At 60.7% G+C, this 27532-nt stretch overlaps 1 protein-coding gene across 2 annotated transcripts; it reads left to right on the top strand.

Moving 5' to 3' along the window:
* The first annotated feature begins 2068 nt into the window (after positions 1-2068).
* Positions 2069-25210, top strand: FOSL2 (FOS like 2, AP-1 transcription factor subunit). Of its 2 annotated transcripts, none has more exons than XM_084900536.1 (4): positions 2069-3000; positions 12782-13033; positions 18020-18127; positions 20603-25210. In XM_084900536.1, the coding sequence occupies exons 1-4, from the start codon at positions 2899-2901 to the stop codon at positions 21116-21118; spliced, it is 978 nt and encodes a 325-aa protein (XP_084756662.1). In that variant the 5' UTR covers positions 2069-2898; the 3' UTR covers positions 21119-25210. The 2 variants fall into 2 exon arrangements, with proteins under 2 accessions (XP_084756662.1, XP_084756663.1); XM_084900537.1 differs by lacking the exon at positions 2069-3000 and adding an exon at positions 3899-4095.
* Positions 25211-27532: the final 2322 nt, after the last annotated feature.

The raw sequence follows: 27532 nt of genomic DNA, 5'->3' as shown, positions 1-27532 counted from the left end.
GGGTTGATTGGTTTTGCGTCAAAGGACTGCATTTACTCAGTCCTGCTGGGAGAGGCACGTAAACAGCCTGGCAGGCGGCGCTCAGGGATTTGAAGACACACACACACCTCCCCCTCTCCCCCCGAAACCCCGCGGCCAACGCGCGCCCCGCGCCCCCGGCGCCCCGCCACCGAGCGGGGGACCCCGCCCCGGCAGTCACGGGGAGATCGGGGAGTCTGGCTCGCCTCGCCTCGCCTCCCCGCGCGCGTCCTTGGGGATGGCGCTCGGGACAGAATGTGTTTTATAACTGTAAACAATGACCCCGACTATTGTTTGGGATTACCGTATCTCGGGGCCATTGGGGCGGCCAGATGCCGCCAGCCGTCCCGGAAACGCCAGCGCTTTATATAGAGAGCCCCCGGGAGGGCTCTGAGTTCCCGGCTCTATTTTCTTTCCTAGCAACACCCCCACTTTACAGATAAGGAAACTGAGGGGCCGGAACCGTGATGTGTTCCAGGGCACGACGCGTCATCGTCCCCGCGCAGCTCCCCGTGGGGTCCTCCCAGGGATCTGTGGGGGTGAAAGTGGCGCCCCTGGAGAGCTGGGTAAACTGAGGCTAAAGCAGAGCCTGGACCAGCTAGACCCGAGCCCCTGGACTCCTGGTACAGTGCTCCTCCGGCTCACCCCTGCAGGAAGGTTTAGGTTCCAGCGTGGACAGGGGCCTTAGAAGGGCACCTGTCTCAAGCCCTTCATTTTATGGGGAGAAACTGAGGCCCAGAGGTCTCGAGGGGCTCTCCTGAAGCCAGTCCCACAGCTCCCAGACAGCACAGCCCGGCTCCGGCTCCGGGGCTCCGAGGCCTGTGCCCTTTACCCCGAACCTCGTCCCGCCCGGCCTGATGAGGCGGGAAGACCTAGGAGTCCGACTACTTTGCTCCTTGAACTTCGCTCCAAAACAGCTGCAGACAGTGCTCGCCCACACCTCCTCCCAGGCCCCTTCCCTGTTTATCACTGTTGTTGGTGTGTGTATGTGAGAGAGAGAGTGTGTGTAAGTGTGAGTGTATGTGTGTGTGTGTGAGAGTGTGTGTGTGTGTGTACGTGTGAGTGTATGTGTGTGTGTGAGTGTGTGTGTGTGTGTGTATATATATATATATATGTGTGTGTGCGGGCGCGTGTGCTTTAATTTCTAACAGCCTGGAGTTTGCTTTTAATGCCCGATTGCCCCTATTAGCTGCGTTCCAACTGCCCTGGCTTAGAGGGCGGTCGGGATGTCTTGAACTTGATTAATTTCGTCTTCCAGGCGACTCCTATGAAATTAATTGGAGAGAAAGAGAGAGAGAGATGGGGGGCTGAGGCAGCAGGGTACAGCCGGCCACCGAAGGGAAAATTAGGCAAACAGGCCGGCCCCGCCCGGCGGCGCCGCGCCCTGCCCAGCCCGGCCGCAGGGCGGCGCGGTGCCCGGGTGCCCGGGGCGCCGCAGAGGGCGCCGGCGACCACGCGCGGCCGCGCCCTCCCCGCGAGCTGCTCTCCGCGCCCGGCGCTCGGCCCGGCGTTGGCGCCGCACGGAGCCGCCTGTCTCGCCCTCCAGGACTGTGATTATTCTCCCAAACCCGGCGCCGAGGCCCAGAGAACTTGGGGGTGGCGGGGGGTGGAGGGGGGACTGGCGGCGCTCTCCGGAGCCCGAGAGGGAATCCCTGTCCCTACACGTCACCCGAAAGCGAGGGAACCCGCACTCGCGTCCTCTAACGCAAATGACCATCTTTGGCAACCTGCGCCAATGGAACAGCCCAAGGGCGCCGAGCCGGGGAGGGGTGTGCGGGGGCGCGCTGGGGCCGCTGCGGCTCCCCCAAACCGCGGGGGCCGGCCGCTCGCACCCCCGCCACCACCTTCCTTCCCCGCGCGGGGCGAGCTGCTGGCGTCAGCGCCGCCCGGAGGACGGGCGGGCGGGGAGGGGAGCGCAGCGCCCGCCCCCTCGCGCGCCTCCTCCTCCTCCTCCCCCTCCTCCCGGGCCTCCTGCCCCCGCCTCCCCGCGCGCTCCTCCCAGCGAGGTTGACGTGAGTGAATCCACATGGTACAGGGGCTGGAGAATAAAGACTGTGGAGTTGAACTCGTGCCATTGTAGTGACTCATCTCGGGCAGAGCACAGGGGCTCCGAGCGAGCGAACTGGCGAGCGAGCGAGCGAGCGGCGCTCGGCGGGGACCGCGGGGGAGAGAGAGACGCGGCGGGCGCAGCGGGCCGGGCCGGGAGCGGGCGCCCGGGAAGGGGTGCGGGTCCAGCCGCCCGAGCCGCGGCGGTGCCGGGAGCGGGGCGCGTCCCTCTCCGCTGGGATCCCACCGGCCACGACGGGACGGGGCGCAGGCTGGGCTGCCTTCTCCGAACCCAGTGTCCGAGCCGCTGCGAAACTCCGGCGGCGGCGGCGCGTTGGCCACAGGAAGTTTATTTTCAGTGTCTTTTCTAAAAAAGGAGGAAACAGAAGTTTCTCCTCCGAGCGGGCAGCCTTCCTTGTCGCCTGATTTTTGCCCTGCCCGACATCGGGGGTCCGCAGACCGGGCTCCCATTCTTTTCTAATTGCCCATTTTTGATAGAACCGGCGGCGCGGCGGTCCGGGCTCCGGCTGCGCGCGGGGGCGGGAGGGCGCGCGCAGGGGAGGGACCGAGGGACGCGCCGACTTCTTAGAGGGAGGGACCGGTCCCGGCGCCGGTCGAGCAGGAAAGAAGTGCCGCGCTTGGCGCTCAGGGGCCACTGTTCCCGGGTTCGTGCCGCCGCCGCCGCGGGGGAGCACCGGGGAGCGGAGACTTCAGCCCGGGCGCAGCCCGCAGGGAGCGAGCGAGCGCGCAGCAGCCGGAGCGCCGCCGCCGCCGCCGCGGCCAGGGCGGGGAAAGAAAAACACGCTGTTTCCTCTGGGGCCCCCACCGCGGATCATGTACCAGGATTATCCCGGGAACTTTGACACCTCGTCCCGGGGCAGCAGCGGCTCTCCTGCGCACGCCGAGTCCTACCCCAGCGGCGGCGGCAGCCAGCAGGTAGGTGCGGGGCGCCGGGGTGCACCTGGCGGCGCGGGCGGGCGGACCCCCATGCCCTCCGCTCGCCGCCGCCTCTGCCTCTTTGGCTTTTCTTTTCTCTCCCTGTTTTGGCTTGGCGAGAAATGTTCTGTGGGCCACCACTGTAAGTGCTGGCTTTTCGTCCGGTCCTGCCCATCCCCATCACTTTTCTCTTAAAAAAAAAAAAATGGAGCGAGGAATGGGTTTGGAAGCCAGCAAACCTTTTCCTTCACCCTACATCCTACCCGGACAGCACCAAGCCTGTTACCTACTCCTTACTTCCTCTCCCGGGAATCCTGCACCCCCTTTCCCTCTTTCTCCTTGGCAGACAAAAAACCAAAACAAACAAACAAACAAAACACCTTTGTACCCTCCCCTGCTCCTGCAGGAGCGCCTCTCCCTCTCTGCCCCACCAGCCTTAGTGAATTTCTCAGAGACGGTGGGCTCCTAGTCCCCGGGAGGGAGGGGGGCGGGGGGCTCTGGGAATCAGGTGCGAAGGTCTGGAAGGAGGAGGTGAGCCTGGGTTGGCTCTGGGTGGCCCCTGTGCGCCCCGCGCCCATCCCTCTCCGGTTAGGGTCAGAGCAGGAGCCCGCACCGCTGTCAGAAGGGGTACCCCGCCTTGAAGGTCCGGAGGCACCTGGGACAAGGACGCCTACAGAGAGAAGTGGGGGAAAAGGCTCCTGGGTGGTTCTGGAAGCCGGAAAACAACTTGCTTCTAAAGCAGCCGGACTGGTTTGCACTGGAGGGATTCTGCGTGTGATCTATGTGCCCATAAATACCAGAAAGGTGCTGGTGGGGTGGTGGTGCTGGTGCGGTGCCTGTGGCAGCCCTCCCCCCCACCACCACCACATCCCACACCCCCAGACTTGTGAGGGAGCTGGCTTAAAAGGCCACTACAACCTGGAGCTGCTGGTCAGGATCTAGCCAAGCTGACTGCACCAAGAGTTGCTCTGGGAAGGCGCAGTGGCCTTGGCTTCTAGAAGCCCCAGCCCGGGGGACCCTGCTGGAGTAGAAAATGGAAACACGGTTCCCTTGGGGATCTGAATCGCCTTGTCCCAAAGTGGCTCCCCATCCCTGGTGAGTCCCCACCATGGCTTTTCCGTGTCTTCCCTTTACCTCCCCCCCCCCCCCCCGCGTCCCCCTTAACCCCCCCCCTAGAGAGTCTGGTCTGTGCGTGGAGGGTGCGGTCAGCGCGCCCTTTGTGACGGGCACCAAGGGGATGAGTTTAAAACCTTATCGCAGACGTGTTTGAGGTTGTTTGCTTTCTAGCCCCGCTAGTGGTTTGTATGGAATCCAAACATCCTTAGGCAAGGGGCTGGGGTCAGGTATGTCCACTCCCTCCCAACAGATGCCCAAACATCCCTCTCCTCCCCGAATTGGGAAGGGGGGGGGCTCCTTTGATTTCTTGCCTGTTGGTTGGCTGCTGTTGCTGTGGCGGTCCTCATTGAAATAATAACAGCCTTGCCGCCTGGCCCCGCTCAGCCCCTGGGGCCTGCATGGGAAGTCAGACCGGACACCAGCGCCCCGATTGAATAATCTGTGTCACTAGGGCTTTGAGCCCAGGATGTGAGCGGAGGCAATTCCCTGTTTTGGAAGAAAATCAGACAGGAAACCGGTGCTAGGAAGAAGGAAGAGAGCTCGGTCCAGCAGAGTGTAATGGGGCCTCATTACCGAAGCAAAAAAGCAGCTGTTGGCTAATTCCTAGCATGCTGTAACACATGAGGGTTTTGCAATTAGTAATAACTAGTGCACGGGGTTCTTGACTATACGCCTGCCCTTGGCCCAGCAGCTTGAGCGAGGCGCCTTCAAAGCAGAGGGATTGGCAGGGGAATGCCGCTTTAGACAAGTTTCTCAGCCTGTCCACTCCTGGCTGGGGCGGGGGGCTAGAGGGTTGGGGGGTGGATTGGGGGGGTCCATCACCTCTCCGCCTTGGAGCAAATCTGTTCTATGGTCCTAAGAACTGACTTTGGAAGGCTTTTGTTCCTGAACAAGTCAGCGCCACGACCCCACCCAATCTCCAGGTAACTTTATTGCACCCCAGATAAACCCTGTAATCACTTTATTTCTCTCAGCTTCCCTTCCGGGGAGACTGCCGGCAGTTAGTGATGGGCCGTCCTCCTCTGTGGCGTCTCAGTGGACCAATGCCTGTAAACCACTGTTCTCTGGTTTTCCCCTGGGCAAGTGAACGTTCTTTTTTCCTGATCTCTCTGTTTTGGGGGGCGCTCATATGGCTGCTGTTTACTCCACCCAGAACTTTCCTCTCCTCTCGAGCTTCCTAAAGCACAGGTCAGAGTCGTGTGTGCGTGTGTGTGTGTGTGTGTGTGTGTGTGTGTGTGTCCCGGCTGCAGGGCGAGGGGGGAGGGTGGGGGTACCGGGAGAGAGGAGACAACTTTTTTGTCAAAACCTCTGTTCTTGTGTATGGCAGGAACTCGAAGCACGAGAAATATTTCCTGTCCCAGTTATAGTTTGAATCTCTGAGGTCGGTCATTGGTGATTTTTGTTCTGTCGGTGATCGTGGCACACATCTCCCCTTCCTGGCTTTTTCTTTGTGTTGTTGTGTGTGGTTTTGTTTTGTGTTTTTTTCTCTCTCTCTCCCTCTCCTCTCCTGACTTTCCTAGGAAAACACCTCCCAGATAAATGCCCTGCTTGGCTGCTCCACTATTACGGTTTCAGGCCCTGAGCATTACGCAATCCCGCCGGTTACACAAACACAGGTCATTTCATAACTTGTTTTCATCAGCTGGGTCCCCTTTTAATGAAAAAAATAAAAATAAAACAAAAACAAAAACAAGACCCAGACCTTCCCCAAGGCTGCCGTGTGTCTGCTCTGTAGATAACTTGTGAAAATAAATCAAGGTGGGGGGTGGGGGGGACAGTTCTTTTTTGGAATCAAGGAATCCCAGACTACCTCTCGTCTGCAGCAACCACCCTTTCCCAGGAGACAGACACACACACAAAATTTCCCGGAGCGAACTGTTGCCAACTGTACCAGGCTGGGACATTCCTCACATCAAAGAACTTTTACCAGAAATGACTGTGATTCCCAAGTCAGCCCTAACCGTGCCTCTCTGGCGCCCCCTACGGGACAGTCTTAGAAGAGCCGTCTGGGGAGTGTATTTTTCCAGCTCCTGAGCGTTAACTGGGTGAGTTTTTGAAATTCTTAGCATTTTTTTTCTTTTTCTTTTTAGTTCAGGACAAATAAATGGCACACACTTAACAGCAGTTAACTCGGAACTGCTTGACGTTGAGATGCAGTTTAAAAAAAATTTTTCTTTCTTTTTTTCTAAATAAAACCTGGTTGAAAAGGAATGTTTCCCCCCCCCCCCCCATTCTAATGTCTGTCTGTTCAGGAGAGAGCCCGCACAATGGCTTCCAATTCCGCGGGCCTGTTTCCTGGATGTGCTGTGTTAGGAGACCGGGCATTGTTTTGGCGGGGGATGGTCTTCAGGGTTTCGGGGAAGGAGGGAGGTATATATGAAGGTCTCCTGCCTTGCTTTTTTTTTCTTGGCCTTGATCTTACAGACGTCAGAGGTTAGGATCAAACACAATGTTGCCCCAGGAATTGGTCTGTTCCGCTGATTCTTGGTGGTGGAATCAGCGTCCCTTTCTCATCAAAGTGAGCGGGTGCAGCGGCAGTCCTGTGTGGTCTGAGTGGCCGCTGAGTGTTTCTCTCCCGCCCGCTGAGTGCACTTCCATTCCCTTCTGCCTGCCTTAGTTTCCAAGGTGAGGGTAGAGTTAGGAGCCCCGTGGTGTCTGCTCTTTTCCGTCGTAAGACAGGCACGCCAGGGCGTACACGGCCGAGTCACGGTTGTCCCTTCGGGATTGCTCCCCGAGGAGACTCACACACACAGGTCCTTAGTCAGACTCAGAGAGGTCTCACAGCACCCCTCGTTTGGCATGGCCCTCAGCAAGTTCTTTTGAAAAATCCTTCCTGCTAACAAGTCTTTGTCCTTGGAGGTAAGTTTCCTATTTGGAAATTACCAAGAGACGTGACATGTCAGGGAATCACAGCTGACGGGCCAGGTCTGGGGGGTCCGGTTGGGTCCTCGGTCCACAGCAGAGCGTGACTCCAAGTCCATTGGTCTCAGGCCTGGAGTTCGCCTGCGAAAACGGTGGCCAGGACAGGGCACCCCAACGCAGCACCTTTGTCCTCTGTACCTTAGGGAGCATTTTCCTCTCCGTTAAACAGGAATGAAAAGACTGGCTTTGAGGATTCAAGAAATGAACTCTCTGGTCTACTTGTGGAAGGAAAGGAAAAAGTAGCCTCGTTACTTGGTGGATATGCATTATTCGTGTTGTATACAGTGTCTTTTGGTGGCACCACGTCATTTCAGAATGGTGGCAGCTGCCCTGATGGAGGCGGATATGTCTGTTCCAGCCCCTACCTCCTAACTGTCTCCCATCAGCCCGCCGGGCCGGAGAGGGGAGCTCGAGTTCTCCTGCCCAGCGCTGGCTCTTCCTGTCACAGGGCAGCTGCTGTGGTTGTAGGGGAGGGGGCGTGCCCTTCTCCTGGAGGGGACATGTCTGAGGGGCCCACGGAGTAGTGGAGAGAAGCCCCTGTGTTTGGAGTGGGGTTTCTGGTCCAAATGGCCCTGGGAGGAAAGAAAGGGGAACCCAGGGGAGGAAGCCTGCAGCAGCCACCTCCTTCTTCAGTCCGTGCCTTTCCCTTTCTCCCCCGATTTTCTCCGTCCTGGCGGGGAGGTAGAAAAGGGCCTCGGGCTCTTTCCCGTGAACCTGGGAGAAGGAGGGCGTTCGGAGGAGGCAGGCTGCCTGCCGTCGTGTTTTTACGCTGTACGGTTTGGGGAAACCACGCGTTCTTAGCAACCATTGCCATCGTGGCCTACGTGGCTTGCTCGGGTGGGAGTGAAAAGTCAAGGTCAGGCTCAGTGTCGATCTGTGAAGATTGGCTGAATCCCATGTGGAAGGCTTTGGAGGACATCCCCGAGTTCAATAAAAATGCAGAACGTCGGAGTCGAACTGGGCCTCACCAGGGTGGGGTGCTGGGGTTATGAGGGAACATTCGCACTGACCCTCTCGTCTTTCCCTGAGCCAGACTCCTGGGATGGGGGACTTTTCCTTTTCCTGTGCTGGGAATCTAAAAAAAAAAAAAAGAGAGAGAGAGAGAGAGAGAGAGAGAGAGAGAGAGAGAGAGAGAGAGAGAGAAAGGCGGGGGCGGGGGGGAGGATTCGTAAAAGCCATACCTACCTGACCATGGAGACAGGCCACAGGCATTCATGGGCTTCATGACTTGAGCGCTTGGGGGCTCAGTCTGATCAGTCTGATGGAGAAATGGCTGGCCAAGGGGATGGGCTGAGAATGCCAGCCCCAACTGCCATCTCCATGCCGTTCCTGCCCCGCTCGTTAGTGGCTCGGATAAGCCCTGCCCTGTCCGTGTCTGCAGGAAACAGGAGCCCAAACCCTAGTTCCGAGGCCCTTCTTTCTATAGAAGGCCGTGGTTGTAGCCCTCATCTCTGCATCCAAGGCTGTTGTGTAAAGCGCAGGAAGGTCATTTCCCAAAAGCGGCAGCTGCTGGGCTGCAGAGACCTCTCCGGTCTGATGAAGCGGAGGGGGCCCTGGGCACCCTGTGTTCCAGCTGCCTCTTAGGCAGGGGGAGGAGGACCCGCGTACGTACTGAGCAGCTCCTGGCACCCTTGCGTCCAGGTGCTGCGGATAAAGGAGGGCCTGACGCCCAGGGACCCCCAGCGAGGCTGGTGAGGGTTCGGACTTCAGCTCGCTCGCGGCTAGAGAGGCAGGTGCCAAGCCAGAGCCCGTCCCCGTGACCGGCTGGGCCAGAGGAACGCCTCGGGTCTGATGTGCTGCTTTCTCGCTTCCTCTCTTTGTTCTTTTCCCCCAAACCTGAGCACGGGAAATGAAAATGTCCCTCCAGAAGAGGAGGCACCCAACCACGGCCCCAGGATTTGTGTAAGGAAGGTTTCATGGAGCCCAGGCCCGCCTGCGTGTTTACACATTGTCTGTGACTGCTGCGTTCACGCTGCAGTGGCAGACTGGGGTAGTTTGCAACCGAGACAGTGCGGCCCACAAAGCCTAAAATATTTACTGCCCGGCCTTTCACAGCAAACGTTAGCCAAACCCCCCTCGGAGAGGTCAGCGGGGGCCAGTGTGTCCTTATATGGGCATTCTTGCCCACCCAGAAACCGGCAGGATGGCCCGGTTAACTGCAGCATGTGGAGGGCTGGCCAGGTTGGAAGGCCACACAGACATCCAGCATCTCTGACCCTGTCCCTCGATGTGGAGCTTCCCGGGGAGCTGGGGGACCCCAGAGGAGCCAAGGGAAGTCCCGGGTCACCTCCTCTAGCCCCCATGCTCAGCACATGCCCGGTGCTGCAGCCAGAATCGAACGACCCAAATGCCCACCCCCGGGAACCTCGTCTTAGTTTCTGTTCAGTGGAACCCGTTCTTAGAGGTTTAACCCCAGGTGTATCTTGGGCCCGCCTGCAAGGAGGAAGGCCAGCCAGGCCGGGACCACAAACTCCTCGCCCCACCTCTTCTCTGAATAACACCTTCAGAGGTGAGACAAGACATCTGCCAGATCTCACTTAAACTGGTGTGTGTGTCTCCCAGCAGAGGCTCCTCCGGGAGACAAAGCCTTCTTTATCAGCCCCAGGCCCCTCTGGGGATGGGACGGTGTTTACAGCCAGGGTGTTATCCAGATGGCTGCAGTCCCTCTCCAAGGAGGTGTACCTGCATTTAGAGGCAGTCATTACCTCTGTCTTGCTTTTATTGCTGTCTTGTTTTGTCTAGACCAAGCCATCGCTGCAAGGAATCTGGCTGGGGGCCGGGAGCACATTCCCTGCCATCGAGCCAGCCAGCAGGCTGAGGGACCCAATCCTCTGCCTCCTCCTGAGGGATCTGAGTGTCCAAGCTTTGCTACTGGTTCTCTGCTCCCCTTGGACTGAAATGGGGGCTCCTTTTGGTGCTTGGAATGAGGAGTGTATTTCTTGGGTGCTTTCCGGAAAGGAAAGCTGACAGTCCCCCACCCCATCCCCCAACCCCCATAGGTGGAGGTCAAGGTCACATTAAACCCCGGATGCCTCAGGGGTCCTTCAGACCCACAGCCTGACTTGGGAGAGAAATGGAGTGAAGTGTTGGGTGCTCCCCGGGAGCGGGGCGCTGGCAGTTCTCCCCGGAGCCACCCGTGCGGAGCGCGCAGACGATGGCGATGATGATAATGTGATGGCGGTGGTGACAGCAATGGCGATGCCACCTGCCATTTGTCGGCGGCGTTTCTCAACCCTGGCTGCACATTAGGATCTCCCCAGGTGGTTTTTAAAAATACCTTATCAGAACCCCACCCCAAACCAGTTATTTCAGGACGCTAATGGCGAGGCTGGCTCCAGCCTTGGTGTTTTGAAGAAGCTCCCCGGACTGTTCTCATGTGCAGCCGGGGTGAGAACCACGCGTGTGCTTTTACAGCCTGTGATTACAAGTAGCTACTCATTTAACCCGCAGCACAGGGCAGTGAGTGTGGTGTTGGCATTCCCACCGAGGCAGGGAAACTGAGTCCTCAGACATGCCAAGGCCTCAAAGCCAGGCCTCCGGACTCCCAAGTGCAGACTCCCTGTCAACACCCCCCCACCCCTCCCCACCCCCCACCCCCTGTCTCATCCTCCCCATTCTGCCCCGCAGCCTGAGAAACAGCCGTCGGGGCCCAGTGCTCCCAGTGCTCCCAGTGCTCCCAGTGCTTCTGGCTCTCATGGCTCTGCCTCCTCAAAGCCTCACCCTGGTTGTCTGTTTTCTTCCTTGTTCACTGCACGCTTCCCTCCCTCACATCACACGCACACCACGCACACACATGCCCACACGCACACCCACACCCACACACACCTTCTTTGCAGTCAGCTCCTGATAAAAAGCCCAGTTGTCTGCCTTCTGAGGCAACACAGAATCCCCTTGCCCTGAGCAGCCCTCCTCACGGGATCCCAGGATCCATTGCACCGGAAGCATCACACAATCCCTGAATTGATTGCACTGGGTGGCATGCTTCGTGGAATCCCAGAATCCCTTGTGCTGGGTCCCTCTCTTCATTGAATGCTTTTGGCCCGGGGCTGTCTGGACCATGAGGCAGCTGCTAGGGTCCGGCAGTTAGAAGGGGAAGGAGCCAGGAAGGGTTCTCGGCTCCCTCAGATCCCATGAGGTGCTCTAAGCGCCCCTTCATTTATACAGCAGGAGCTCAGGTGTCGTCACCAGCCGCAGAGACGGGGGGGGGGGGGGGGGGGGGGCAGCCATTGCTGCTAATACCGCTGATCCTAGTTGGTGGGATTGGGCCCGAGTGGGGGAGGCGCCGTAGTGCCCTTGCTAACGAGGGCATAATGACAGCGGGATTGCATGGGAGGTTGGACAGAGTTTTGTGGGGCCTCCTGGGTGAGAGGATGATCTGATGCTCTGTCTGAGGGCGGGGAGGGGGAGGGGGAGGGGAGGCGGGGGGGGGTCCAGCACGTGGGCTGTATTTTGAGGGACAGCTCCGGCCTCCTTGCCGGGTGACCTGGCTGCATTGGCAGAGTGGCCTGGGAGACGTTCACCTCTGGAGCCTGCCTTTCTGCCTCTAAATCGGCCATCATGGTAGCTCTTGCCTGGGGGGAGGGGGGAGGATGGGGGGTAATCTAGGTAAAACGCCGCCGTGCCTGTCGCTCAGTGTGTGCTCGGTGCGTGCTGTCACTGCTGTCGTCATCGGGCCCTTCCGATCAGGGGAGAAAGGGCTGCGGGCTCTTTTTATAGAAACAGGAAACTCCTGAGGACGAGGGTTCTTTCTTGTGCAGGGGAGCTCTTCCCCGAAAGCTCCGTGTTGGTGGGAGGGGGGTGTCCCCTCCTTTCTCCCTCCTTCTCTCACTTTCTAGTAGCCGCCCCAGGAAAGGTCAGGCCCCCTGCCGAGGAGCACGCCGGCTGAGCGGTGTCGTCATCTCACGTTTTGAGTAGGGCGCTTCCTGCACGTGCTCAGAGGGCGCTGCAGCGTGGCCCGGGCGAACAGAGAGAGAGAGAGAGAGAGAGAGAGAGAGAGAGAGAGAGAGAGAGAGAGAGAGGAGAGAGGAGAGAGAGAGAGAAAAGTCTGAGCTGGCAGCGCCGGTGTCCCCCAGATGCATGGCTGAACACGGGGAGCTAGACCTGCAGACAGGAGAGGCACCGCATGTCCATCCCACGCAAGAGGGGGTGGAGGGCAAGGTGGAGGTCAAGGGCAGCCAGGGGCGGTCTGACCGCACACGCTACCGCTTCCAGTCTCGGGGGCGGGAGGACAGCTTTGCATGGCCCGGGCCTCACCCTGAGGGGATCACAGCTCCATTCCGGTCCTGCTCGGAAAGGGACGGGAGCAGGCACAATACGCTTCCTGACCCTGGGAACCATGGGCAGGTGACCCAGGGCCTCGGGAGGCTCAGGAGGGAGGCCAGCCCTCCTGCAGATGTGCACAGAGCTGGCCTGGAGGGAGCCGGGGGGCCTGCTGAGTGTGAGTGGTTAGGGACCACACCTGTCCTCGAAGTCGTTTGGGATACGATGACGACGTTGTCCCTGAGGGATGGAGTCCCCGGGGCTGCATTCAGGGAGCCAGTCTGACAGGGGGCCCCAGGAGTAGGTGAGAGCCCCCTGGTTCTCGGATGTGCAGGATAAGCCCACCCGTGTCCTGACCTCGGTCCCCCCTGCCCCGCCCCGCCCCCAGCGTTGGCCCTGCTTCCTGCTGGCGTTCGCCTCTTGTCTCTACATGCCCTGTCCTGCTCGGCACTCCCGGGCTCAGTCCTGTTCTTTCTCATTTCAGAAATTCCGGGTAGATATGCCTGGCTCCGGCAGCGCCTTCATCCCCACCATCAACGCCATCACGACCAGCCAGGACCTGCAGTGGATGGTGCAGCCCACGGTGATCACCTCCATGTCCAACCCGTACCCCCGCTCGCACCCCTACAGCCCCCTGCCGGGCCTGGCCTCTGTCCCCGGGCACATGGCCCTCCCGAGGCCCGGCGTCATCAAGACCATCGGCACCACCGTGGGCCGCAGGAGGAGAGATGAGCAGGTACAGCTCACCGATGGGCGTGGAAAAGCCACGCCGGGGGCTCTCGGGGCCTCGTGACACCGTGTGCCGTTTTGCAGCCTGGTGGGGAGCTGGGTCAGCGTTCCGGGGTCACTGGGAGGAGAGAGAAAGAGGGGCTGGGAGCACCGGATTTCCACCATGGAGGCCGGGGTGGAGACCTGAGGTCAGGGCCGGCTCTGTCACCTCCCGCGTCCCTTAGGATCTCTGGCTGCAGGAGGGGGTCAGGGCACCTGCCAGCCAAGGCTTGTTGCCGCTCGAGTGCGGCCCGGGAAACACCTTGGAAGTGGTGAGGGGTCGGCAAATGGGAAGAACTGTTGGGCCTGCCTGCAGCAGTGTCCTTCTTGGTCCTTGGCAGAGTGGCCACAGGACAAGCAGCCAACGCACCCTGGCCAGCTTCTTGGGATTAGCCCTTAACTGTCTTCCAGCGTCTGGTGCAGGCAAGCCGCCCGGCTGACCCTAAGGGTCGCGTTCTAGGCCGGTTCCGCCCCCAGAGCTTTACCTGCCTCCCACCGAGTGCGGGGATGAGTGTTCCTGGGGCAGGACTGGGGTCCTTGGGGCCTGCCCCGCTGCTTCAGCTGACCCAGGCGGGGTGGAGGGCAGGCAGCAGCCTTGTGTTCCTCCAGGGGCTCAGCGTGGAGGAACCAGCTGGCTGGGAGGGACCAGAAAACGGTGGGGCCTCTGCTCTCTAGTCAGCGTCCACCCGACACCCAGAAGGCCCCAGGGAGCCAGGCAGCCCAGGCCTCCTAATTCCAGAGGGAGCCCCCAGAATCATGCCTAATTCCAGAACAAAGCACCCCTTCCCCGATGACCCGACCAAAGCTCAGACAGCCCTGCTGGGCCACTCAGCAGTGCGGGAGGAGCCTGGACTAGAACCCAGGGCCCGGGGCTCCCTGCGCAGTGATCTGAAGCCTCACACCACCAGGAGCCCGGGGAAGAGGACACGCTATGGCAGGGGAAGAACCCCTTTTTCAAATACAGTGTGGACCTGGAGAGGCCCTCCGATGGCAGCATCGGGTCCTCCGCTCGGGGGCCGTCCGCTCGGGGGCCCTCCGCTCCCCGGTGCTCCAGGATGAGGATCTGTAACCACGGTCCTCTGGGTGATGGTGACCCGGGGCCAGAAGTTCCCAGTTCAGATACCTGGAATTACAAGGGCCGCTCTCCAAGGAGCCGGAAGCTTCTGCAGGGGCCCTGTATCCGCTGCGTGCTGGCTTGTTCTGCTCACAGCGGGACCCGGGAGGGGGGCCTGGGAGGGGTGTGTAAGAGATGCTGAAGCGACACAGCTCCCAGTTGCTGTTGGGCTGCTGCTGGGGTGGGTGGGGAGGTAAGTGGCCAGGATTCCCTCTCCGTTGCCTCCATAACTGCAGTAGCAGATAACGCAGTAGCAGCGGTCCTCGTGTCTTCCCTCAGCGTGCTTCCTCCAGGAGCCCGCGGTGCCGAGCTCTGCAGTCCCCGGGGAGCTGGGTTCTCCCTGTGTGTGTGTGACTCCCGAGGGACAGCCAGGCTTGTGAGGGGGATGCTTCGGGGCTAGGAGGACAACAAAGCCAGATGCACCGAACTCTCTTCACCCTTATCTGGGCTCAGCTCACCCCAGATTTAGAAGTTTATGCCCGGAAGGGATTTTGGAGACCAGCTTTTTAAAAACAAAAGAACACGTTCCCTCTTTGCCCATTTTACAGATGAGGAAACTGAGGCCCAGAAAGGAAAAGGGCCTTGGCCCAGGGTCACACAGTTAAGTGAGTGCAGAGCCGGGACTGGCATCCACCTCCCTTGACCTCCAGCCCTGTGGTTTCCCCGCCGCACCATCGAGGCGTGCCCTAAGACAATCTGTCTGGGAAATTTCCTTCCTTTTTTTGAGAGGGAGGGAGAGAGCCAGGAGCCTTTTTTGTTTCATGTCATTGTCAATTAGGAGTTCAGACAATCATCCGGCAGCTTGGAGGCAGCTTGGAGGAAGCCTGGGCGGCAGCATCCTCAGCCTTGGCTCTCAGTGGCTCCTAGCCCTCGGGTCTTTTCCCTGAAACTTGCCTCTGCCTTCCTGACCTCCCCCCCTCACCCTCCCCCCGCCCCCACCCCGGGGGAGGGGCCGCCACAGGAGCCAGCCTGGTGCCTCCCTTCCCTCCTCCGGCCTGCCCAAGGCTCCCTCTGAGCCCAGGGCGGTGACAGACCGAGGAGACGGGGAGGGGAGGGTGTGTGTGGCTTGTGGGTGGGTACCCGGTAGTGCTGACACACTCAAGCTGCAACCCTGTTGATGTCACCACCCCTGAACGTTTCCTATGCCCACAGCTCCCACAAAGGTGCCCGCCCCAGACCACAGCAGATAGGAAAGAGATGCCTAGGCCCATGGCGAGGCCACAGGTGGTCCCGAAGCAGCCAGAGGGGAAGGGAGGCCCACGTGGACCATCCCGCCTTCCATCCTTGCGGGGGAGGGGCGCGCAGGGCCTGGCGGGGAGCCTGAGCCCAGGCCTGCAGCAGGGCCTGGGGGTTGTCCTGGGAGCTGTGGGCTCAGGGGGAGACAAGCTGAGGAGCAGCAAGAATTCGGGGCCTCTGCAGAGCGGCCTCAGGATGTCAGCCAGGCGCTGGCCCCGCACAGGGCAGGGTGTCCGGGTCCCTGGCCTCTGGGTCTCCGGTCCACGCTGACTCTCCTGGGACTCAGAAAAAGCATGAGAGAGGAGACCTCGGAATCACATCTTCTTCCCGGCGCTCTCTAGTTAGAGGATCCACACACTGGGGATCTCATCGGATCCCCACAGACTTGGCTGAAGGCGGGACAGGTCCTGCGGACCCCGTTTTACAGATGGGAAGCCCGAGGCTCAGGAGGTTCAGCGGTTTGTCCCAGGCCACACAGAAAGGCCGTGGCTGGGTTCTGCTCCCCGCCGGCCTGATACCTCCCAGAAGAGAGGATGGGGGCCCGTGGCTCTCTGGGGGGGCGGGGGGGGGACACAGGGTTTCAGAGGCTGGGACGGAGGCCAGGACGTGAGGGAAGTGGAGGTGGGACTCGGCTGTGGGGTCAGGTTTTAGGAAGGGGCCTGAGGACTCCTAGGGATGCTACCTGCTGGACTGCTTGGTGCATCACCCCACCTGGCAGCCGCTGCCGGGGCTGAGGGACTCGGTGAGGGAGGAGCTGGTGAGAGAGGGGCTGGCCTGGGTCTCCACCCGGGATGTGGGAGCGGCAGAGGAGCTGAAGGAGTGTGGTCTGCCCTTCTGGGAGGGAAGGGGTCCCAGGGCAGACACAGATGGGTGGGCGCTCAGCCCCGCAGAGCCCGGGAGGCAGGGCAATCTCCCTGGTCCCCACCTCCCTCTGGGCCCTGTGTCTGGCCTGCTGGGAAGGACTTGAAAGCTGAGAAGGTGTGAAGAGCTTGTCTGTGTCTGGGCAGTAATTGGCACGTTTTCATGCCAGTGTTTGGAGAATTTGGATACAGGGCTCGGGCAGCCAGCGTGGGGCCACAGGGTCACCTCAGTGTCCACAGGGATGGGTGTGTCCTCTCTGAGGCTGTGCCCTGCTTTGCTGTTCCAGAACCCCCTGAACAGCACAACACAGCACAGCAACCGAGCTGGGGGTTCAGGGAGTGTCCCAGGGGCCTACCCTCCTCCCAGGGGAGCCCGGAGCACCCCTCAGGGAGGGCAGCATCTCTCCCCCAATCCAAGAGTGTGTTCGGCTTTCTTACCCAAGTGCCCCGAGAGATATAGCCCCAGGTCTGAGCCCCTCAGAGTCCCCTAAGCCCCCAGGGCTGCGCTGGCGTGTGCCGTCCGTGTGGGATAACCTCACGGGATGGTCTTTCCTTTTGAATTGCTGCCTGCCTTGGCCCGCAGCCATGTCCTGTGTCACCTCCGCCTGCAGGGCATTGGGACGGAGCCCCGGATGGGCGCTGTGTCAGCACTGCTGAGTGGAGCAGAGGGCTTGCCCCGTGGCATGAGTCACGGCCCCTCGCCAGCCTCGGTGTAAGGAGCCGGGCTGAGCTCTGCGGGGAGGCTTGCTCGCTCCGGCCTCTGATATACCTCGAGCCCCTCAGACCGTGCCTGGCACGCAGAAGGTGCTTGCTCGCTGAGGGAGCGGATGTGGTGGGCAGGGGGAGCAGAGGCGCCTGAGGCTCCTCCTCCTCTGGCCCATCCTGTCCCGCCTCGCGGCGTGTGCCAGGCCGCGGGCAGGTCCTCGGGTTGAGCCGAGAGCAGCTGGCAGAGGAAGTGGGGAGTGGGGTGGTATCCTCCCTCTGGCAACAGACCATCCTCCCTCCCTCCCCTCCCCCCCCCAACCTGCAGGGTGGCTCTTACTCGGGGCCCAGCCACTTAGCCAAATGGGGATAATGAGGCTTGCAGAGCAGGCGGCGGTGGGGAGGGGTAATTAGCCCGGGTTTGGAAGAAGCTGCTTTAGTGGGTGGGGCCGGGCCTTGGCTGGCACCAGGGGACTCCCTGGGGGAAGCAGCCGGCTCCCTCCTCTGGCTGGCCTTGGCACAGGACCAGGGCTGACATGACAGATGCTGCTGCCGTCATGCCTGGGCCGCGTCCCTGACCCATGGCTGCCCTGTTCCCCTTGGGCACGTGGGCCCTCACCTATAGGTGGGTGCAGCCCTGAGTGACCTCTGAGCCTGGCCAAGCTCCTCCGGCCTCCCTGCCTCCCTCCCCAGTCCCAGAGGGGCTTCCTGCCCTGCTTCAGATGCAGCTAAAGGCAAAACCGGTTTGGCTCAGTGGATAGAGCGTCGGCCTGTGGACTGAAAGGTCCCAGGTTCGATTCCGGTCAAGGGCATGTACCTTGGCTGTGGGCACATCCCTGGTGGGGGGTGTGCAGGAGGCAGCTGATCGATGTTTCTAGCTCTCTCTCCCTCTCCCTTCCTCTCTGTAAAAAAATCAATAAAATATATTTTTTTAAAAAAAAAAAAGAAAGAAAAAAAAAAAGATGCAGCTAAAAAGAAACAAAAAACCCCCAAAGCTGGGGACCGTCCCTGAACCTAACCAGGACCTCTGCCTTGCCTCTAGCTGTCCCCTGAAGAGGAGGAGAAGCGTCGAATCCGGAGGGAAAGGAACAAGCTGGCCGCTGCCAAGTGCCGGAACCGCCGGCGGGAGCTGACGGAGAAGCTGCAGGCGGTGAGGAATCTGCCTGGGGAGGGGGTACCTCGGGGTGGGCTGCACGGGGCCCCAGGCTCCTGGCCTCCTACCTTCTCCTGCCCACTAGCGGCCTGCAGATGGGTTCGTGGCGATGCACAGCCCTTCCTCTGTGCCTGTCGGTAGCTCTGGCCTGGTTAGAGGGAGCGGGACGGAGGGAGCTGGCCTCTGGCACCAGGCTGGGCCCAGGAGAGAAGAGCTGGCCCGCTCAGTGGGCCCGGGCCCTTCCTCTCTCAGTCCGAGTGTCCCCTGCCCTCAGAGCTGCCGGGGCTCCCGGGGGAGGGACGGCAGACTGTGTGGGCACTGCCAGGCCCCAGGAGCCAAGGCAGGCCTAGACCTGCCCCTGCCAGGGCTGCCTCCCAAGCTCCCAGCCTCCCCCCTGCCGCCTGCCAGCAGGAGGGGCCCCGCTCGCACAAGTGGCTGGTTTGGGGCCGGGGACACCTGCTGTCGGGTCTTGATGCCCTCGGGAGTCCCTCTCCCCTGCCACCTCGTTGCCCACACCTGGGAGCCTTGGCGCTGCCCCGAAGTTTGACCTGATCGATGTCACTCAACTCACTCAGAGCCTGCTCCACCGGATGGGCCGTCCGCCACGTGGGGAAGCCCCAGCTGGGACAGGCTCTTCCGGCGGAAGTGTTTCTCAGGGAGGAGAGGCGGGAGACCCTGTCAGTGGTCCTCACAGAGCCCCGCCAGGGTGGGGCTTTGGAAATCACCCGGGACCTGTGCATCCCATCACCTTACGTAATCCTCCCGGGTACCACTGGGCAAACGGCTACACCTCTCTGAACCTGTCCCCTCGCCTGCAGAGTGGGTTGAGGATCATATCTGCTTCAGAAAACTGCTAGAGGGTGGGACGAGGAAAGGCCTCTGAAACGCCCCCCTCGGTGCCTGGCACCTGCTCCTGCTCCTCTTGCCCACCCTGGGGCCCTCGCGCCTGGGTATCGCATGTGCCCCGCGTGGGTTCTGTGATGCCTGTACTAACGCCCCCTGGAGGTGTTCCTTAGAGTCGGGCGGGTGAGGGGGAGTTTTCTGTCGCCACGTGAGGCGGGCCCACGAGGGTCAGCACTCCTTGCGGGGACCTCCCCTCCCCGGAGAGCCCTCTTCTCTGCCAGCCACCCAAGGAGGCAGGCCCGCTGGGTCTACGCCGGGCGCTCCTTACCACACACCCCGCTCCCCCGCCTCCCCACCCCCGGCCCAGCCACCCAGGCCCCTGAGCCACATCCTCCACAGGAAACCTCTCAGAGGCTCGTGACGTGTGTCAGACCCTTGAGACAGATGGAAACTTTTTTCACTCCGGAATGGGCTGCGTGTGCTCCGTTCGGTGACGCTCCGGCCCCGTTTGCCTCGTGCTCGAACGGGAACCCGTGTGCGGGGAAAAGTGGGAGGAGGCCGGTGACACACACCTTCTCGGCTGCCATGACTACCTACCCCTCCGTGTGTGCGTTCACGTGTGCGTGAGCGTGTCTGCTGCTTTGGCTTTATGTGGACGGAGGGGCTGAGGTCCCTGCAGGTGAACCCCGCCATCCTCAGGTGCCTGCCTAGCTGCCAGGCTCCTCACCCACCAAGCAGGGGGGCTGACCTGAGTGCCTGGCAGGTTCCCCAAGTCCCGAAACACACGCTTCTGAAGTCCGAGCGAAAAGGGGAGGAGGGGCTGCGAGGACCCGGCCATGAGCCGGGCCGTGCCTTGGGCTCCGGTGCTGTCCTCCTGCCTGGTGTTCGGTGTGTCCACTGCAGCCTCTGGGCTCTGGAGGCAGATGCATTGGGGTCAAGTCCAGGCTCCCTACCTGTTGGCTCTGTGACTTTGGGCAAATGGCTACACCTCTCTGAACCTGTCCCCTCGCCTGCAGAGTGGGTTGAGGATCATATCTGCTTCAGAAAACTGCTAGAGGATGGGGTGAGAAAAGGCCTCTGAAACACTCCTCTCTGTGCCTGGCACCACGCAAGCGCTCGGTCGCTCAGTCATGGCCATGCCCGGTGACCTTTCACCTTTCCTTCGGGCTGTCTGCCTCCTTCCTCAGGCTGGCGCTTTGGAAATAAAGGGAACCTTGAGCCTCCAGGTGACTCAGCAGCAGCAGCGGGGTCTGCAGCCCAGGGTGCGCTGGCTGCTTCCACAGTCAGTCCTCTGAGGACGTGGCTGGGTTTCCTTTTGTGCCTGGATTTATTTTTTAAATATATTTTATTGATTTAAACAGAGAGGAAGAGAGAGAAGTAGAGAGAAACATCGATGAGAGAGAATCATCAATCCGCTGCCTCCTGCACACCCCCTACTGGGGATGTGCCCACAACCAAGGCACATATGCCCTTGACCAGAATCGAACCTGGGACCTTTCAGTCCGCAGGCCGACGCTCTATCCACTGAGCCACACCAGTTTCGGCTCGCGTCTGGATTTGCACGGCCTGCTCCGAGCCGGTCCCCGGCAGGTTGGAGCAGCCCCTGACGGCCCCCTCTCTCTCCCGCAGGAGACGGAGGAGCTGGAGGAGGAGAAGTCGGGCCTGCAGAAGGAGATCGCCGAGCTGCAGAAGGAGAAGGAGAAGCTGGAGTTCATGCTGGTGGCCCACGGGCCCGTGTGCAAGATCAGCCCCGAGGAACGCCGGTCGCCCCCGGCCTCCGGGCTGCAGCCCCTGCGCGGGGGCGGCGGGGGCGCCGTGGTGGTGAAGCAGGAGCCCCTGGAAGAGGACAGCCCCTCGTCCTCCGGGGCAGCGGGGCTGGACAAGGGCCAGCGCTCCGTCATCAAGCCCATCAGCATCGCCGGGGGCTTCTACGGGGAGGAGCCCCTGCACACCCCCATCGTGGTGACCTCCACGCCCGCCATCACTCCGGGCACCTCGAACCTCGTCTTCACCTACCCCAGCGTGCTGGAGCAGGAGTCGCCCGCCTCGCCCTCCGAGTCCTGCTCCAAGGCGCACCGCAGGAGCAGCAGCAGTGGGGACCAGTCCTCGGACTCCTTGAACTCCCCCACCCTGCTGGCCCTGTAACCGGCGGCCCGGGGGTCCTCGTCGCCGCCTCCTCCCCGGGGGTCAGCTCCTTCCAGCGCCCGGGGCTGCGAGGGCACAGGGGGCCGGCCAGCGAGCTTCCTGGCTCCGGGACCGAGGAGGCACGGGGCATGAGGCGCCGGAGGACCAGCCTTCTCTGGGTGACCCCCGAGAAGTCCCGAAACCTCCTCCCTTGTCCACCTGGCAACGCAAATCCTGTTTCTTGAAGCGCCTGGGAGAACTGAGCGGGCTCGGGCATCTCTCTGAAGCTGGTGCGGACCGTTCCTGTCTCTGCCCGCGAGCATGCCCGTGGCCTTCCGGTGTCACCTTCCCCCTCGATGTGCCACTTCTGCCCTCCCCCCGCTCCCGCCAGTGTCAATTCCACTTCCTCTCGGTTCTCATCAGACTGGCCATGACATTTCATCCGGGTGGTCTAACTATTAAATAAACTTCATTTCTGGAGACGTGGCAGCAGGTGGCCCTCCGGCCGGGGCAGCCTTGTCCAGCGGGGACGACGTGCAATATGGAACCTTCCTCCCCCGACACTCCCCGACACCGCCGCCCCGAGGCCCCGCCGGCTCCGCGGGCCCCGGAGGGGGTGCACCGGCCCGGCCCGGGGAGGCCCAGGACCTGCCCCCACCATCGGAGACGCCTCCCTCGGCTCTCCGCGCAGCGGCTTGGCCAGAAGACGGGGAGTGAGGGAGGCAGCCAGGGCACAGGCTGTGTTTGCCAAATGCCTCGTGAACAGGCCAGGAACCGTGCCAGCGAGCCGCGCGCTGTTCTCGCCGGTGTCCTCCTTCACCTGGTGTCTGGAGCAGGACGTCTCCTGTAATTACCGCCGCGCGTCTCTGCCCCTGGACCCTTCTTCTCTGCCGACCGGGGAGGGGGGTCCCTCCCTCGGAGCCACACGTCACTCACTCCTCGCCCCAGCGGCTCTGCCCTCCCCGCCCTGGCTCTCGGGGTGACGCCACCCACAGAGATTTAATGAGCTTGGGCCTGGACCCTCCCCAGGTGGCTGCAGGTGGCCCCTCCCCACGCTTCAAAGGCACCTGCGCCGTGGATGGAAGGCAGGGGAGGGAGGCGGCAGCCGCCGAGTGGGGTTTGCCTGACGCCCGCCCCGGAACCCCGCTTGCCCTGTCCTGGCTGCTCATTGGATGGGTCGAGTGCTTTCTCTTTAGACTCCCCACCCCCCTCACCCCAGTGTGCTCCTCGGTTCCGATGGCCAGCCCAGAGCGGTCGGTTGCTATGGCTTATGGCTTGTGCACCATTCCCGGGGGGCCGCTGAGATGCGAGATGAGATGAGATGCTCTCACTGCCAGACAGCTGCCCCCCTTCCCACCGCGGGGGGAGCGGGGAGCTCCCTCTGGCCCTGAATCAGAGCAAAGCTCCGCGGGGCCCCGGCCTCCCACCCTCCCCGCCTTCTTCTCACAGCCTCTTTGGCCGTCCTGGCCCAGCTCTGGAGATAACTGTATGATAATTTAAACGATGTCGCTGTTATTTAAATCAAACCCAGTGGGGAGGGGGTCAAAGGAGGGAGAGGGCAGTGGCCCTTGGAGCATACCTGCTCCTCCTCACACCTGGGCCTCTGTGCGGGTCCGTTTCGTGTCTGTCACCTGCTAGACACGAGAGTGGGATGGTGTGTGCTTCGAATACGCAGCCCGCCTGGCCTGGAGGCCACGTGTGGAAGGGAAAAAGGGGTGTTTTTCTGGGCACACTTTGCAAACGCCGTTTCCCACGTCCCTTGGCTGTGACGCTGCCCTCCAGGTCCGGAGGCTCTGGGACGGGTATGCCTAATTAGAAGGGGCAGGAGGGTTTCCGGCTTCAGGCTAATCAGAGAAGAAGCCGGCCAGGGGAAGGCCAGCTCGGAGGAGCGTCATCATCTCAGCTGGTGTTCGTGGCCAGTGGGAGCTCTTATCCCCTCTCTCTCTCTCTCTCTCTCTCTCTCTGAAGCTGCTTTCTGGTGCTTCATTTCTCAGAGCCCCTTATGCCCCAGTTTGCACAGCTCTGACCCCAAGGCAGGCCGCAGTCTGTGACTTGGGGCCGGGCTGGACATTCCTGAGATGGAGTTTGGCTTCCGTGCAGGTTTCCAGCTGCGTTGGCTTAGGGAGCAGCAGCAGGCAAAGCCCCAGGCCCTCCGGAGCCTCGGGCTGCCTCCCATCCGGGCCCTCGCCGTGTTCCAGGAGGCGGCTGGGAGGTCTGGGGGGAAGGCGGCTGTGGCACCTGTCGGGAGCCCATCCTCAGGTGCTTCCTCTGGTTTGTTCTCCAAGTTCATGCACACACGCCCCCGTGCTCCAGAATCACCAGACGGCAGGCCCGCTACGGGGCTCCCGCCACGGGAACAGCTGCTGTGGGGCCTTTGCACCGGGGCCGGGACCGCCGTGCTGCCCCCGTGTCCCCGGCAGGGAGGCAGCTGGCGGGGCTCCCGCTGGGCTGCTGGCAGCCCTGGGACCGCTCAGGGCAGGCATCCGACAAGCAAGCATGAGCATGGCCTTGGCCACCTGGCCGGCCTTGCTGGGAACTGTGCTCCTGGCCGGGGGACGGGGACAGCTGCTGACACAGGAAGGAGAGCAGGTCCCAGGTGAAGCTTAGGAAATCGCCGGAGCCAGCTCTACGCAGAGCATTAACTCACAGGGGAGGTTTCCAGAAAGAGGCCATTGTTCTGCCTATGTGCAAGGCCAGGGTGTCCGCTGGCCGGTCAGACCAGTGTCTCCAAGCCAAGAGCCATCAGAGGCTGCTGCTGCCTGCCTGCCTCGGGCTCTGGGGAAGGAGTGTCCTCTGCTCCCATGAGGCTCTGAGTGTGAGGGTGGGCTGGGCTCCACATGCATGGGGACTTCTCTGCCCCTCGATGGACCAACCGTGCCCCTGGCAGCCTCCCCTTCCCCCCATTTAACCTTCAGGTTGATTTCCTTCCTGACCAGACATCTGTGAGGTCCCTTTAAGAAGGAAAAGAATAAGCACCTAGTCTGTGCCAGGCACTGTGTTAGGCACTTTTAAGTAATACCCTCTTTCAGATGAGACGAAGGAAGGAGGACATGCCTTCGTAAAGGTCCCCAAGCAATGGATAAACAAAAAGCTGGAGACGAGGAGGTCTTCCTTCCAAAAGCCAAGGCGAGATTGTCCTCGGCCTGAGGCTCACTCCCGAAGACCTGTCCCCCGCCCGATCCTCCCGCCTCTAAGGCTCCTCTCTCTCTCTCTCTCTCCCTCTCTCTCCCTCTCTCTCTCTCTCTCTCTCTCTCTCTCTCTCTCTCTCTCTCTCTCTCTCTCTCGTGATGTGCCCCTTCTCACTCCTCAGACGGCCGGAGGGGTAACCTGAGTCCTTATAGATTTTGTGGACCAATAGGGTATGTATAACTTGCTTTAAAAAAAAAAAAAATGTAAGTAAATGGGTCTTGCTACTTTTCTGCTTGTGGAGTCTTTTTGGCATTTATCTTCAAAGCCAGCATCTCACTATTTATTAACAGGTTGGGGTATGTGTGTGTGAGTGTGTGTGCACATGTGTATGTGTGTGTGTGTGTGTGTGTGTGTGTGTGTACATTTCCAGGTGTGCCCGTGTCCTCCTGCAGCTTTCCAAAGGAAACCCAGTCAGCCCACCACTCATTGGACATTCTTCTCCTGCTTCTAGTGCTTTGGCCGGACATCAGCAGAGGGTTTTAAATTTTCCGGGGCTCACGTGTCCAGGAGGAGCGGGGTTAAGTTTTTGAGGAGGGTGTGGGAAGGGGAGGGGGAGAAGAAACGGACGTTTATTTTATTATTTATTTTAAATGTTTACATCTTTTGTGCTGTACCAAGCCTGAATAGAAACAGATAGCATTAAAGTACCCGGTTCCTCTCTCCCTCTCTTTCTTCCTTATTTTTTTTTAAATTAGGCTAATGATGCTTTTTGTTTATTTGTTTCTGAAATGATTTGTGACTTGCGCTATATAAACTGTATAAAAAGGTTCTGTTTTTTTAAAAGATGAATTGTCACTCCTCTGGGGTCAGCGGTCCCCCCCCCCCCGCCCCAACAAGTCTACATCAGGAGAGAACACAACAAAAGATCCTGCCCCGTCCCCTAAAAACTATTGTATCCGTACGATTAAACGTCTATTCCAGTTATTTCAGTTTGTGGTTACTTGCTGTCGAGGGAGAAAACCTTCACTTTTGTACACAGAGTAGGTGTCGGGAGTGGGAGATGTACATATATATATATATTCCGGTGTACAGTGGGGAGTGGGGAGTGTGGTGTGTCCCTATTTGAGATGTTGACGACGTGCTGCTCTCCGATCCCGGAGGGAACCACCTGTGCAGCTCCTCATAGCCCCGTGGGAACCTGAGCACCGTCTGGCACCCCTTTTCCTCGGGGAGATGGTCCCAGGGGAGCGGCTCCCCATGGGCCGCTCCAGGCAGGACCCTGAGTGCCACGGTCTTTGTACGGTTCTGAAAACGGAGGCGTATCTCTGCTCCGAAGCATCCCTGGCGGTGTTCTTGTCCTCGTTTCGTCCCTTTACTGTAAGACAAGCCTCCAGTATTTGCACTAAAGAAGCTTGTTTGAAAAAGCTTGCTGCTGTGGAAGAAAGAACATATTGAGACTTTTTTCCCCCTTGGCTTTTTTTTTTTTTTTTGGTTAGCTTTTCCACTTTCGATTGAGTAGTATTTTGTAGAATAAAATGAATTAAGATCGAAGAGCCTCGTATGGTCGGTTTATTCCACCTCTTCTTCTCCCCTCTGCTGTCATTCTCCCTCCCAGGCTGCCCTGCCGTGGGCTTTGTGGGGTGCCTTGGTGTCTCTGGTGGTGAGGGAGGCAGGGAATGAAGGGTCTGCCCGGAACCTCTCTCTGCAGCTCCGGGAGGTGGGCTGCTGGGCGGGGCTTGCAGCGCCTTGCCTCCCGCCTCTAAGGCTGCTTTCTCCTCCGGACCCTCCCAGGCCTGTTTCCGGCTTCTCCGGCCTGATTCTCAGCTCCCTGCCAACTACCACGGAGGTGTGAGCCAGTAACAGTTGGAGGTGCTGTCCCTTCCTGGGGGTGTTTCACTTGAAACCCAAGAATCTTCACAGAAGCAATGAAAGGTATCGCTCAGAGGGGCCAGGGGGTCAAATTGGAACCCGCACGGGGAAAGGGCCCTGCCAACAAGCAGGTCCCCCTTTTCAGCACCAGGAGGCACACGGTGTTCGGTGCGGCACACCAGAAGCGTCAGCCAGCCCCCCGCGTCCTGTCCACCGTCCGGGAGACCCGGGCAGCTGGGGAATGCTGCCCCGGGCCCTTTCCTGGGGCCGTGAATGGCGGGGAGGCACACCGGTCCTTAGTTGATGCTTGCAGTGTTGCCAGCTGCTGAGAATTAGCCCAAATCTGCCGGGGCCAAGCTGGGCGTGCAGGCCTCAGCCTCGGGGGCAGTGGTCGGCAAACTCATTCGTCCCCAGAGCCAAATAGCAACAGTACCACGATTGCAATTTCTTTGGAGAGCCACATTTTTTAAACTTAAACTTCTTCTAGCGCCACGTCTTCAACATAGACTCGCCCAGGCCGTGGTATTTTGTGGAAGAGCCACACTCTCGAGAGGCCAAAGAGCCGCGCGTGGCTCACGAGCCGCAGTTTGCCGACCACGGGTCTGGGCTATCTTGGTCCCAACCCTCTCAGGGACCTGGGCTGATTGCAAACGCCATTGGTTACATTTCCGGCAAAGTTGGGCTTCAGGGATGAGCGGGGCCCACGCCCTGGGGAACGGGGTCTTGGCGAGGGGTCCAGGGAGGCTCCCTTTCTGCTGGGCCTGGGCCGCCCCGAGGGAGCACAACTCTGTGGCCAGGCTGTCCTTGCCCTCGGGACGGCCTCCGCGTCAGGGAAAGGGGAATTCCTCCAGGAGCCGCTGCCTTCCAAGACGCCCAGCCCCGTCTGTCTCTCGGGCGGCAGGGTGAGACGATGTCTGTGAAGGCCTGGGTGAGGCGCTAAAAAAAACAGGGAGGAAGCTTACGTGGTTAAAGCCCTCAGCCCTCGGTTATAAAGCGGACAGATGCCACTTGATTATAGGACAGCCGCTGCGGCTGCGGGGCCACGTTTGGAATGGCAGGGTGTGATTTCCCTTCGGGCCTCTGTGTTTAAAGATGGACGGGCTCCGTGGACGTGGGCGGCCCAGCCCCCGCCGGCCCCGGAGAGCAGGAGGGCTGGTGGCCCCCGCTCCGAGCCAGCCATGCATCCCCCCATCTGGACGCCACGGGTCCTCCCGCCCTGGCTCCCGTGACAGAGTCGGCTCCTCCCCCGACGAGGCAACAAAGGGCCGCCGTCTGGGGAGCCAGCCGGGAGCTGCCGGGACAAGTCCACTCGCCTTCCTGGCCGTGCAGCCGGCCCGGCCTCGGCCTCGGCCTCTGCAGGGCGTGCCCGCCGTGGGGAGGAACTCTGCCCACGACTCTGCCGCGGGCGGGTCCTCCTGCTTCCTCTCCGCTGGGCCC

Source organism: Pipistrellus hanaki (assembly GCF_964339955.1).
Source record: "Pipistrellus hanaki genome assembly, chromosome: 12".
In the NCBI taxonomy this organism is placed as follows: domain Eukaryota; kingdom Metazoa; phylum Chordata; class Mammalia; order Chiroptera; family Vespertilionidae; genus Pipistrellus; species Pipistrellus hanaki.
The sequence above is the reverse complement of the archived record's forward strand: the minus strand, read 5'-3'. Positions and strand labels throughout refer to the sequence as shown.